The sequence below is a fragment of the Ochotona princeps genome, chromosome 13, assembly GCF_030435755.1.
Source record: "Ochotona princeps isolate mOchPri1 chromosome 13, mOchPri1.hap1, whole genome shotgun sequence".
In the NCBI taxonomy this organism is placed as follows: domain Eukaryota; kingdom Metazoa; phylum Chordata; class Mammalia; order Lagomorpha; family Ochotonidae; genus Ochotona; species Ochotona princeps.
In genome coordinates this window covers 24,408,788-24,422,317 of record NC_080844.1, presented here as the reverse complement: position 1 = coordinate 24,422,317, position 13,530 = coordinate 24,408,788, and the positions used below count along the sequence as shown (strand labels likewise).

General features: G+C 43.4%; 1 protein-coding gene across 2 annotated transcripts in view; it reads left to right on the top strand.

Moving 5' to 3' along the window:
* The window catches only part of SLC16A9 (solute carrier family 16 member 9), a 53,964-nt gene that overhangs the window by 36,287 nt on the left and 4,147 nt on the right, over positions 1 to 13,530 (top strand). For both annotated transcript variants that reach the window (XM_004583401.2, XM_058671665.1), the window contains exons 3-4: positions 6,536 to 6,679; positions 12,377 to 12,472. In XM_004583401.2, coding sequence (XP_004583458.2) covers positions 6,536 to 6,679; positions 12,377 to 12,472 — 240 coding nt within the window. The remainder of the gene's footprint in view (positions 1 to 6,535; positions 6,680 to 12,376; positions 12,473 to 13,530) is intronic.

Below are 13,530 nucleotides of genomic sequence, written 5' to 3'. Positions count from 1 at the left end.
ACTTGGATTCATGGGGTTGTTTGTTCTCCCTACTTACAGACTTTTGCCTTTTTGAGAGAACATTTCAGCATTTCCCTGGAAATGTTGCCAAGTCACTGTGTTGGAAAGCAGACATCTTTTCTGAGCTGCTCCGCATAAAGGATGGAGCTGTTCACCCACTGGCCGTGCAGGCTGCCAGCTGTCTTCTCAGACTTTTCTGGGCTGAGTACCCATTCTGCCCTTAACAGTTAAGCCCAGGATTCAACCAACCTACCAAGATGAATTAATCTCCCAAACACAAGGGTGCCATAGCAATAGTGGTGCCCAAACACAAGGCACTGATAAAATTGGCTCTCAGACATGAACCCAAGAACAACTCTAAGTTCAAGAAAAACTCACCAGATGCAAAATCAATGTCATAGGCTTGGCAGCGTGGCCTAGTGGCTAAGGTCCTCGCCTTGATCCCATATGGCCGCTGGTTCTAATCCCGGCAGCTCCACTTCCTCTCTATCTCTCCTCCTCTCAGTATATCTGACTTTGTAATAAAAATAAAATAAATCTGTAAAAAAAAAAATCAATGTCATAACAGTTATAAGTAGCAGACGTATGTGTGTCATATTCAAATTATCTTCTGTCTTGCATTTTATTCTGCAATCAGAGCCTTCTTACTATTCCTTTCTAAAAGACTTCTTCTCTAGTTAAGCAGTGTTACTTATAGATAATTACGTTTTTTTAAAATGTACTTGTGAAAGTAAGAACCCTCCCATTTTTTCTAAAACTGATCATGTTCCAATGTGTGGAATCGTTGGTTCTTGTTATAGGTTAATTAACGTTCATTCCAAAGGTCCCTTCTGTGGAGCATCATAAGAAACTTCCTCTGAGAGTGTCCTTTGCTTTAAATTCGTTCTTGAAACCCATCCAGTGCTGAGGAGCGAATATGTGGTTCTCAATCTGGAGACTGTATGTCGTGACAAACACCTAACCTCATAAATTCATAATGTTTTGCAGATGTGACTTGATGGTCATGTTGCGCTTTGCTCTGATATTAGTGATGAAGATGAGGCTACAGTGATTTGAATTTATATAATTACATTCTATAAGTACCCTTGTTCCAAGGATAAGAGTAAAATAATTTCTGATTAAATTTTCAAATACCAGGTGTTGGTGTTATGTTAAATTTGACATTGTTTCATAAAACCACTTAACCTGGAAGATCTACAAAGACTATGTTCACAGTCTTTAATCATATTTTGATTTTTATCTAGCAAAATGTTGAAATACTAACTAAATAGCTCTTAATTGGGACAAATGCTGAACTAACCTTAACCTTAGCCGCTTCATTCATGTTCTACGGATTCTTGATCAAATCTCGTGATTGGTGTGAGCTCTAGTTTAGTTTTTGAAGTGAGAGGTTTGGACCTTTCCAAGCTTGCTCTTTGCTCTGAATCTTTTTCTTTAATCTCTGACACCAGGATATTTTTCTTCCAGTAAGCAACAGATGGCAGTGTCAAAGTCGTGGATTTTTCAAAAACATTTTTTGATTTGTTGTTTTCAGCTGTTAAAGAATTTCTGCTCAGTTTTTTTCTTAATGCCTAACTTTAAAAAAAAAGAGTAATATGTTAGGCAAAAGGGATTAAAAACTTAGGATAACTAATGATGATTTTAATATCTTACATAAAATCTTTCATCCACACCCCCAGTCGGTCAAACCGAGTTACTTTGTGAAGTTGATGCTTCAAGGAGCATAGATTTAAAGTTCTATTTTGAGGATGAAACTTGAAACATTTCAAGTATGGTGACAGTAATCTCTGTGCGTGTCAATCCCATTGTGCCTGTTAAATTTATAAACACTGGCTCTTGGGGTCAATGTAGTTTGGTAAACAACAGGGTCATGTCTTTATGCTATCAGACATCCATTTGTGACATTTGATGCTCAAAATTATTTCTATTTTTGAAAAATCTAAGTATTTCTTACTGGGTATACAGATAAACTTTGGATGGGGAGTTTGGTTTCTCAAATGGAATTTCCTTTTAAACCCAAGCATGGAATATTCCCCTTGTTCTGTGATATAAATAAATCAACCTGCTCTTGCTCTGTGAGTACCCAAAGAGGGCCTGGAAGTTGTAGGGATCAGTTCATGGCCAGGGAGAAACATGCAGGAGCAATAAGCATTATTCTCTGTGGTGTTTGGTGGTCATAAACCAGTCTTTAAAATTTGCTTTCAAGAGATTCCTTAGTGTTGAGGGGAATGTTGGGCTTTGGTGGTTGGAACTGCTTTGCTGGTTGCCAACAGTGAGACTGGATTGACTCTTGTTTCTCTGTAGAAGATTGCATTACAAAGAAATAGAAGACACAAGATGTTTGGATTGGAGTATGGCTTGATGAATTTTTACAAACTGAAGACCCTACATCATTAGTCCATTCACACACTGGAAACAGAACATGAAGAATATTATAGAAGTTTGGCTGCGTTCTCTTCTATTACTCTTCACCCCCTATCTACCCCCTTAACATTACTCTCCTGACTTCAAACAAGAGATTTGTTTTGCCTGTGTGTTTTTATCTTTGAATCCCATGGTTTGTACTTTTTTGTGTGTTGGGCGTATTTCACTTGGCGTATGTTTGTGAGATAATCCATGTTGTTATGTGTAGCTGTAGATCATTCATTCTTGTTGTCATATAATAATCCATGGACCAGAATTCGAAGAGCAGAAATTACTGATATATTCTGCTGCTGGTGAACATCTGAGCTTCTTCATTGGAGCTATTATCAATAATCTGTGAATGTTTTCTAAATTTTTTTAAATATTGTTTACATAATTGAGAGGTATGCACATCCATATGGGCTTGTGATCAGGCAGGGAGGTTCAGGTATGGAGAAAGGTGGGTGACACAAATATTTCAGGTTTTTTTTTCCCGTGTCCACAGAGATGGGGAGGGAGCCCCTCCTTGCTGTCAAACTGCATCAGCATCCTGGAATAAGGGACAGTACTTAGAGGACACTTTAGAGACCCTGATATGGGGAAAAGTGCTCTGAGGGTATTACTTTAGTGGTTTTGACAGTTCCGAGAAGTTGCCGGCTTCATTGCTCTAGGATTGAGAAAAATCTTTCCAAGGTATATTGGTTGACAGAGTCCACCTTATTACACCTACAGACCCAGAAACTTTTGCTGCAAAGGTTGGCCAGGAGAATTGTCTAACCTGTTCTACTTTTACCCACTGGTGAGACAATCAACATCCATTGCTGGCCTAGATCAGTTGGCCATCGTGTCCTCCGTGTGCATCTGGGCATAATGCCCACAAACAAGTGTCATCAATTGAGGAGGCCCAGTTTCAGTATAAGCTCTCCAAGTTTGCACAACATATCCTGTGATTTTTTTTCCCTGAGTCCAATAGTCTAGTTGGGGAGTCCCCCAAAAAGCCTTGCCTGGGGTGACCTCAGACTTGATTCTTGCTTGCGCCAACCAGTGCAGGGTTAGGCTCAGTCCTTTACCTGCACCAGCCAACACACCAGTGGATGCAAGCTGCCTACTCAGTTCTACCTCAGCCCCATATCTCAGGTGAACCAGTGGGTACTGTGACTCAGCCCAGCCAGCCTGTCCTAACCTGGTTCTCATGCCATACCAGCAGGTACTATGGCCCACCTCATACTCACCAGTGATAGTACAGTGTAGCAAGGGAGTAGCTACAGTTTTCCTGCCAGGCACATTCCTAGCCCCAGTTCTGGAACCTGCCAGGGGTACTGTTATTCAGCCTGACATGAGTCCAGTCCTCGCACTTGCAAGCTGGTGCTGTGGCCCAGCCCAGCTGGCCCGTACCTATTCTGGCTCTCTCTCATGCCAGCAGGAGCAGCACCCTAGCTCAGCCTGGCACACTCCCACACACACCAGTGGAAGCAATGGCCTAACAGGGGAATCCTGGAGGATCTCCTACTAGACCTACTCCCAGACTTGGATCTTGCATGTGTCAGCAGGTGCTGTGGCTCAGTCTGAGACGGCCCCTCCCACCTTTAGTCATAGCATTCAGCAGCAGGTACTACATCCTGGCTCAGCCCACCCAACTGCTGGTTCAGCTCTCACCTACTGGTGCAGCATCCTGACCCACTCACAGCCCCAGCCCTCATGCAATGTGGTGGGTGTTGTGGTCCTACCCAGCCTACCTGAGTACCTGCCCTTCCTGGCTCTCTCTTGTGCCAATGCATGCTGTGAATGAACACTGCCTGTCCTCTAATCTCCAGTCCTGACTCACACATATGCCAGTGGGTGCTGTAGCCCAGCCTGGTCTAGCCTTCTCCCAGCCCTGGCTCTCATGCTCAGCAGTAGTGGCTGTAGCTTAGCAGGAGAGTTCCCTTGGTTCCCCTACCAGACCTGCTCCCAGCACTGAGATCTTAACTGTGCTGGCAGGTACTGTTGCCCAGATTGACATGGCCAGCCCCCAGTCCAGGCACTCACCAGTGGGTACTGTGACCTAGCCCAAATGATCCACATCTTTTCTGGCTGTCACTGATAGGTGTTACAGCGTAACCTAGCCTGGCCCACCCCCAGACCCAGCTCTCATGTGAGGCAGTTAGTGTCAGGTGGATTCCTGTCAGGCAAGTTCCATGGTCCAGCCTGTCTCAGCATGTCACCAACCCCAAATCTCAACATAAGCTGCTGGGTACTACAGTCTCACAGAGACAAGCACATAAGCTGCTGGGTGCTACAGTCTCACAGAGACAAGCTCAAAACTTGCCTACAGAATCTGTCCCCAGATGCAGTTCTCTCATGTTCTAGCTGGTGCTGCAGCTCAGCCTCACATGGTCCACCTCCTGCTCCAACTCATGGGCAGGTACTATGGTCTAACCCAGCCACGCACGCCCCTAGCCCTAGCTTTTATGTATGGCAGTAGGTGGCAACCATGCTATTTAGCCCAGGCCAGGTCTTCAATGTGGGCATTCCTTGGCCTGACCCAGACATGCCCTCTGGTTCCTCTCTCTAAACCACTCTGTCTCTGCTCTCTCACCTATCTGCAAGTGCAGTGGCCTGGTCCATGGAAGCCCCCAGAAGTCATTCCTTCCCTAACAAGTAAACCCTCAGCTGCTCCTTCTCCAGTATGTCCCCAGAGCTCCTTTCCCAAGGCAGACTGCAGCACGCCTACCAATGTGTGTGCCCCCCCCCCCCGCCACCGCCTCTCCCCACACGCCTCCAGCCTGGGATCAGGGTGGCATGTCCTGGCCCAGTGTTCCCATGCATTTTAAATAAATAAATAAATAAATAAATAAATAAATAAATAAATAGGGCAAGCAAGCAAGCAACTAGGTTCAGAAGGCCTGCCAGCTATTGGCTGCTTTCCTTCCAGCAGTTTAACCCTTGCCTAGGTACAAGACAACCTAGGCAATTGTCTACAGCTAGGATATTTTTGTGAACATTTTAGATGGCTGTTGATGTAGCTGTTTTCTGGATTTTGTAGTGTCTTTAGTAGACAGTACCAGAGGTGTTTCAAAATTCTGCTTGCTCCATACCTTTGCCAGCAATTACTGTTGTCTGTCATTAGCCATTCTGGTGTATGTATTTTAGAAAATTAGAGAGCACAGTCTGGACGTTCAGTTATGCCTCTGCTTCCAAGTCTTGGCTCTTCTGCTGTGGACTTGGATGACCCATGCAAACTTGAATTTCCTTGCATGTGAAATGAGACTGTTAGTTTGAATAACTTGTAATGTTCTTTCATTTCCATATGCTAAGACTGCTACTGGGAAATAACTTCACTATAACTTAAATCCTATTACATAAGTAGTTTCCTACTTTGCATAGATCAAGTGCAAGAAATTGTCACTTTTGCCTATCAGCCATCAGGTGCATTAATAGTACAAAGTGGGTACTATTATTGTTCCAGTGTCCCAATGAAGAAACTAAGACACAGAGAGATAAAAAGCCAGCAAAGAGTAGAAGTAGTTAACTAAAGCTAAAGTCTGATTCCACAATCCCAGTTCATAACTATGTGGGCTTCAATTTTCTAATAAAACATTGAGAATAACAATTATCCCTTCTTCCTTGGGTTGCAGTAAAAGTAAAAGATGAGCAGAGGGAAGGAAGCCCCCAGTAATTAGGACCGCTTGTCCCACAAGAGTCCCTGGGGGAAACTCCTAGCTCCCACTTCACCTCCATGCAGACTCTGGGAACAGCAGACAGCTTGGATAACTGACTTCCTGTCACCCACATGGGAGACCCCGGATTCATTCCTAGTTTCTGACTTTGCCCGTTGGAGACATCTAGAAAGTGAGCCAGCTGATAGGATCTCCCTTTCTCTCTCTGTCTCTCTCTATATATATATATGTATGTTCCTCTGACCTCTCAAATAAATATATAAATAATATTTTAAGTGACATGAGATTGTTTATGTGAAGTACCTTACCTAGAGTTTAATGTTGTAGTAAAAGCTCAGTACTATGCTGTTTCTTTTTGTTATTATCATGATGGAAAGAATTATTTGGATCTTATGACATATGATCATGTGATTGTGGGGAAAAGGTCAGTGTTAAATGATTCAAAGTTTTACTTGTTTGTTTGTTTGCTTCAGGTCCTATCTGCAGTCTGTGTGTCTCATCGTTTGGAGCAAGACCTGTCACAATCTTTAGTGGCTTCGTGGTGGCTGGAGGCCTAATGTTGAGCAGTTTTGCCCCCAACATCTACTTTCTGTTTTTTTCCTATGGCATCCTTGTAGGTAAGCAACTTACAGTCCCCGTGAATTTTCTATCTTCAGGAGTCATCATTTCATCAGTGTATGCATGATGTTTGTGATAATGTGAAGAGTGAAATGGCTCATTGATTGTTTACGTTCAGAGACCAACTTTCCAAACACTGATGCTTTAGTGAAATATCTGCCCAGGGTCTCAGGGTGTTTGAAAGGATCAACCTGCTTTAACAATCCACACTTGCAAGGCACACGAAGGTTTGCCATCTCAGCCGTTGTGCTGATACAGCACAAGAAAGGGAAAGAGAGAGAAGGGTAATGCGACTCAGATGTTGCTGACATCTGTCCCCTCGCACTGACTTACGCAGCGGCCCTCATGGGGCAGTCCAACGGTAGCATTCATTTTGTAGCAGCTTTATGCAGAATCACACTCTGGACTTGATTGTCCAGGGTGAACACAAGGGTCTGCTCAGCCAGACAGTATGGCCTTGGCAAGAGCAGGCATTACCAGGTAAGGTTAACTGTGTCACGTGCCAACTGTGTTATTGCAATCTTATGTTTTCTTACTTTTGTTTTTTAATATTTATTTTTATTGTAAAGTCAGATCTCCAGAATGAAGGAGAGAGTGAGATCTTCTGTCCACTGATTCACTTCCCAAGTATCTGCTAAGGCCAGAGTTGAGCTGATCCGAAGCCAGGAGTGACTTCCAACCCTGTGAATAGAATGTGGCCTCTGATATGATTGGAAGGTCAACAGGATTACGCGTGCCTTTCATCCAATCAGAGTGTCATTACTGCATGAAGGGAATAACTAAAAACTCTCTCTTACCCTCCCTTTTCTTAGACCTTTATAAACCTGGAGCTTTGGCACAATTAACGAACACTCCTCACCAGTCTGTCTCCAGTGCTTCTTATGGCCAAAGAGTACCGCAGCCCCACCCTCAGTGACCCGGGGGCCTGCTGGCAGGTCTAACCCCCTGAGAAGGACCCTCCTCCAGGTTGCCTATGTGGGTGCAGGGTCCCAAGGCCTTGGGCCATCCTCCACTACTTTCCCAGGCCACAAGCAGGGAACTAGATAGGAAATGGAGCAGCCAGGACATGTACTGATTCCCATATGGAATCCCAGTGGATACGAGGTGAGGACTTAAGCCACTAGGCTTTTGTGCCAGACCCACTTGGTTATATTCTGTATTCAGTCTTTTTTTTTTTTTTTAAAGATTTATTTTTATTACAAAGTCAGATATACAGAGAGGAGGAGAGACAGAGAGGAAGATCTTCCGTCCGATGATTCACTCCCCAAGTGAGCCGCAACGGGCCGGTGCTGCGCCGATCCGAAGCCGGGAACCTGGAACCTCCTCCGGGTCTCCCACGCGGGTGCAGGGTCCCAATGCATTGGGCCGTCCTCAACTGCTTTCCCAGGCCACAGGCAGGGAGCTGGATGGGAAGTGGAGCTGCCGGGATTAGAACCGGCGCCCATATGGGATCCCGGGGCTTTCAAGGTGAGGACTTTAGCCGCTAGACCACGCCGCCGGGCCCTGTATTCAGTCTTTACAGTAGTTTTGATTGACGTGTGAAGATACGTGAAGGTTTACTGGGACAGAAAATCTGTTTTTCTTATTAGGCACTTTGAGTAGACCTTCCTTTAAATCTGATTTAAAACATAATGCATTGATTACTTGGGAAAAAAAGTCTGCCAAGTGCTGCAAGAACTTTAAAATGTTAATATATTTAACTATAAATTGTAACAAAGAAATTACTTAATGTCACCAGCAAACTTACTAGAAAATCTCTATGTATTGAGAAACTGTTAAATGCGTGGCGGCAGGAACTGGCACTGTGGCCCAGAAACCAGCAGCCCATGAGAGCTGGATTTGCCTGGCCCACCAGCCCTGGCCATTGCAGCCAGTAAAGGAAGCAAGCCAGCAGATGGAAGATCTTGCCTCGTCTTTCTGTCTCTCCCTGTGTCCTCTCTCTCTCTCTCTCTAACTCTGCCTTTCAAAAAAGTAAAATGTGTGGTGGTAGATATGAGTCTTATAAAATTTAGTTGGTTTTTTTTCTTTTGGAAAGCTTGAATTTTATCTTTAATGACAGTCAATTTTGTAGGTTCATTGTCAAGAAAATGTGTATCAAACATATGAGGTTGAATAGCATGATTTCCTGAAACATTATTTCAAATAACATTTTAAAAAATAATTTAAATACCCTAATTCTTAGGATAATAATATTGTAAGAAAAAAGTGGCTAGGGCCCAGCAGCGTGGCCTAGCGGCTAAAGTCCTCGCCTTGAACGCCCCGGGATCCCATATGGGCGCCGGTTCTAATCCCGGCAGCTCCACTTCCCATCCAGCTCCCTGCTTGTGGCCTGGGAAAGCAGTTGAGGACGACCCAAAGCTTTGGGACTCTGCACCCATGTGGGAGACCTGGAAGAGGTTCCTGGTTCCCGGCATTGGATCAGCGCGTACCAGCCCCTTGCAGCTCACTTGGGGAGTGAAACATCAGACGGAAGATCTTCCTCTCTGTCTCTCCTCCTCTCTGTATATCCGGCTTTCCAATAATAATAAAATCTTTAAAAAAAAAAAAGTGGCTATTTCAGCTGGCTTAGATGCTTCTTGCAGCAATTGTTGTAGCTCAAATGAAATATGTAAAAAGGATATGTTTGCGTTTTACTATGAATATGTGATGGCAAAGCCCCAAAGATACTAATTTAGTATGAATATCTTAATGTATGCTAAGGCTTTTGCCATCTTACTCACCATCTCTTGTATAATATCGACATAAACATAACACAGTGAGATGGGAGAGCTTCTCACTATTACTACATAGATAATATTGATTTCATGGACTCTAGGACAGAACTTAGGGACAATATTGTACACAAACATCTCTTTAGTAACTGCTGACTTAAGAACATCCTGACCTCCAGCTGTGGGGAACTGTCATACCATCTTTACTTTTTAAAAACTTTAAAGAAAACACATTTCAAATTTCTTCTCCATTTAAAAAAAAAGTGAGAGTCTTATCTGAAATCTATGACCCTGAAATCCATTTTAAAAACTATTGCTTTTTACAAAGTTTGAAGGTTAAAAGTTTAAAATTGCCATTTCAATTTTTTTGGTATTGGCATTTAAGAATGTGAAATATCTTTTCTTATTATGTCTCCAATGTTGTAACATTTGACAGAGCCCTGACAACCACATCACAGGAAAATAAATTCATTCCCCCTCCAAAGGCTTTCAGAAATAGAGTCTCAGTGAAGGGTGACACCTTTTCGCCTTCGCAAAGCTGATGGTTCAGAAATAGGTCTTACGTCTTGAAAGGTCCCACGTGTAGTACTGACAACTATAGAAAGTAACTCAGCTATTATTTTTGTTAGTGAAATAGTGTTGCCCTTTAAATTACACAAAGGATTTTGTAAGAGTTATATTTACAAGTGTAATTGTTTTTGTCTATCTCATTTCGTTAAGTAAGTGCTTTGTGCAATCAGACAATTGCCTGAGTCATGGTTTCAGTTGCTAGTTCCCTGAAATATTTGCATTTTGTTTGTTAACCCCATACATTTGTATAAACTCTGGTCCAGGTAGCTACTAAATTAATGAAGATGATCTTAATGATTCTTTTAATGGGTAAGCTAATGGTTAAGATAGTCAACTATTTTTTTTTTTTAAGATTTATTCATTTTTTATTACAGCCAGATATATACAGAGGAGAGACAGAGAGGAAGATCTTCCGTCCGATGTTTCACTCCCCAAGTGAGCCGCAACGGGCCGATGCGCGCCGATCCGAAGCCGGGAACCTGGAACCTCTTCCGGGTCTCCCACGCGGGTGCAGTGTCCCAATGCATTGGGCCGTCCTCAACTGTTTTCCCAGGCCACAGGCAGGGAGCTGGATGGGAAGTGGAGCTGCCGGGATTAGAACCGGCGCCCATATGGGATCCCGGGGCTTTCAAGGCGAGGACTTTAGCCGCTAGACCACGCCGCCGGGCCCGATAGTCAACTATTAAACTGTGTCTTAAGTATTATTTTAAGGTGATCCCCAAAAGCAACTGACATTGCAGAATAAAAGCAAAAAAAAACAAAAAAGAATTCGAGCAAAGGGGAATTTTATGAAAAGCATAGAGGCTTATTCATACACCTAACAAGGAGGAAAAGATTAATACACGCAGAAATGATCTAGATAATATTTTTGAGATTCAAGAAGGAAAATTAAGTTGTAAGATACATTTTTTGAAAATTTATCTTTTTTTATTTTATTTATTGGAAAGGCAGCTATACGGAGAGCAGAGACAGAGAGAAAGGTCCTCTGTCTGCTGGTTCACTCCTCAAGTGGCCTGGGAGCAATGGCTGGAGCTGAGCCAAAGCCAGGAGCGTCCTCTGGGTCTCCCACCCAGGTGCAGGGTCCCAAAGCCTTGGTCCATAATCTACTGCTTTCCCAGGCCACAAGCAGGGAGCTGGGTGGGAAGTGGAGCTGCCGGGATTAGAACCGGCGCCCATATGGGATCCGGTGGATGCAAGGCGAGGACTTTAGCCGCTAGGCTATTGTGCCAGGCCCATGTTGTAAGATATTTTAATTATGAAAGAATTCCAAATTTACAGGTGATAGTAGCATAGTGATTATATGCTTTCTACCTAAATTTAACAGTTCTTAATAATTTTTCCAGTTGCTTTCCTTTTTTTTTTTTTTTTTTTTTTTGGTGAAGATATTTAGCACAAAATAAAAAACATCACTACATCTTTTTTTTTTTTTTTTTTTTTTTTTTTTTGGCCTAAGGAGGGCCCCGTGCATTTGTGAAGCAAATAGAGATTTAGAAATTAATTGCGTTGTGAGGAGATGATCTGGAACCCATGACACCCCACCTGAGCATCAGTGTTTGTAGATCAGGATGTGTAAGCTAAGTTCTAGCAAAATAGCTTTGGGTGATAAAGGGGATTATGAAAATTGTTCGAAAGATTTAGAGGAGAAAGAGCATTCAGCGAGAGAAAGGACATGGAAGAAAGACATAGTCAATGGCCAAGTTTGATAAAATGTGATATTTGGTTATCATCTCACTGTGTTCTCTATAACGTCTTAATTTACATTTGCACTTTTTTTTTTAAACAAAGATCTTTCTTTTTTTTTTAAGATTTATTTATTTTTATTGGAAAGGCAGATATACACAGAGGAGGAGAGACAGAGAGGAAGATCTTCCATCCGATGATTCACTACCCAAGTGAGCCGCAACGGGCCGGTGCTGTACCTTCCGATGCCGGGAACCAGGAACCTCCTCCGGGTCTCCCACGCGGGTGCAGGGTCCTAAGGCTTTAGGCCATCCTCGACTGCTTTCCCAGGCAACAAGCAGGGAGCTGGATGGGAAGTGGAGCTGCTGGGATTAGAACCGGCGCCCATATGGGATCCCGGAGCGCTCAAGGCAAGGACCTTAGCCACTAGGCCACGCCGCTGGGCCCTACATATGCACTTTTCAATCTTACCTTAGAAACTGCATTTTTGTTTGTTTGTTTGTTTGTTTGTTTTTGTTAAACAAGACCTTGACCTTAAGGCTGGTATGGGGTGAAATAAGGCTGCTCAGCTGCTGTGGAAGTGAACTAGGCATCGCCCGCTGGATGGTTCTAGCAGCCAGCAGTGGAATGCCCTCCTTATGGCTTTTATGACTTGAGCTCTTCTCGTTTGTTTTCTCTTTTTTGCTTTGAAATAATGCAGACTGTCTGGATTTATACGGTGTCTTTAATGCTTAGGTCTTGGATGTGGCTTATTATACACTGCAACAGTGACCATCACATGTCAATATTTTGACAGCCGCCGAGGCCTTGCACTTGGCCTGATTTCAACAGGTAAGTCGCCAAAATAAGTACAGCATTGTCACTATTCAGCTTTCCGAACGCAGTTATGTTTGCTGTTACCCAGCCGGCAAGCAGGTAGCAAAATAATTATTTTACTCCTTCTCCTGGAAGGAAAGTTGATTTTCCACAGTAACTGTGAGGCGAGTTTTCAAAGAACCTCAAAATACGTACATGAAAAATCAGGCATTAAATGTCCAATATAATCTAGGGAAGGAAAGATTGTGTGTTCAGTACCTTGAGAGGTTACCTGCTGAGAGGTTACCTGCTGAGAGGGCTTGGCTAAAAGCAGCAGGTGGTGCTTCTGCCAATCACCTTACCCCTAGGAGGAGAACTGGATAAGAAGGCAAAGCGCTCACTCCTAAGCGCATTGTGGGGGAAGGCTTCTAGCTAGCATCTAACTTACAGCTCTTCTGACATTACTGACTTCCAGTGTATGCCCAAATGATAGGCTCCTGACTCAGTTTTCCTTTCATCATCAAGATACGGTCACAGAGGCAGGGAAATGTGCACATAAAAAATAAATTTTAATTAAACGAAAGCCTTCTGTGCTCATATGGGATCCTGGCATGTGCAAGGTGAGGATTTTAGCCATTAGGCTACTGCCCCAGGCCCTCCCTTGGGCATTTTAAAGTGAGGATTGTTTTAAGAGGAGTTTTAAAAAGCTTTTTGGGAAACCTATCAAAATTTCTCTGGCCAATATGCTGTGAGTTTGTTTAAGAGCTATAGTTGCCAAGTAACCACCATTGTTAAATTGAGATAAGCTACTTGGGAGTAAGCCATGCACCCAGAAAGTAAGCAGTTTTAACCAGCTCTTGTAAGGCAATGACCCCGGTAATGGGTTACAAATTCAGGTTTTGTTCCTGAAGCCAACCAGGGGAGTCCTGGTTGAATTTAATCCACCTGGATATTTATCCCAGCTAGTCTGGGGAAGTACTGTCTGATGTGAAATGTGAGTTGTGGCTAAAGAAGAGACAAGATCAGGGTCTGAGGACACGCTCAAGGCAGCGATGGGAGAAGAAACTCAAAAGCCAGACATGGGGAGTCCAGGG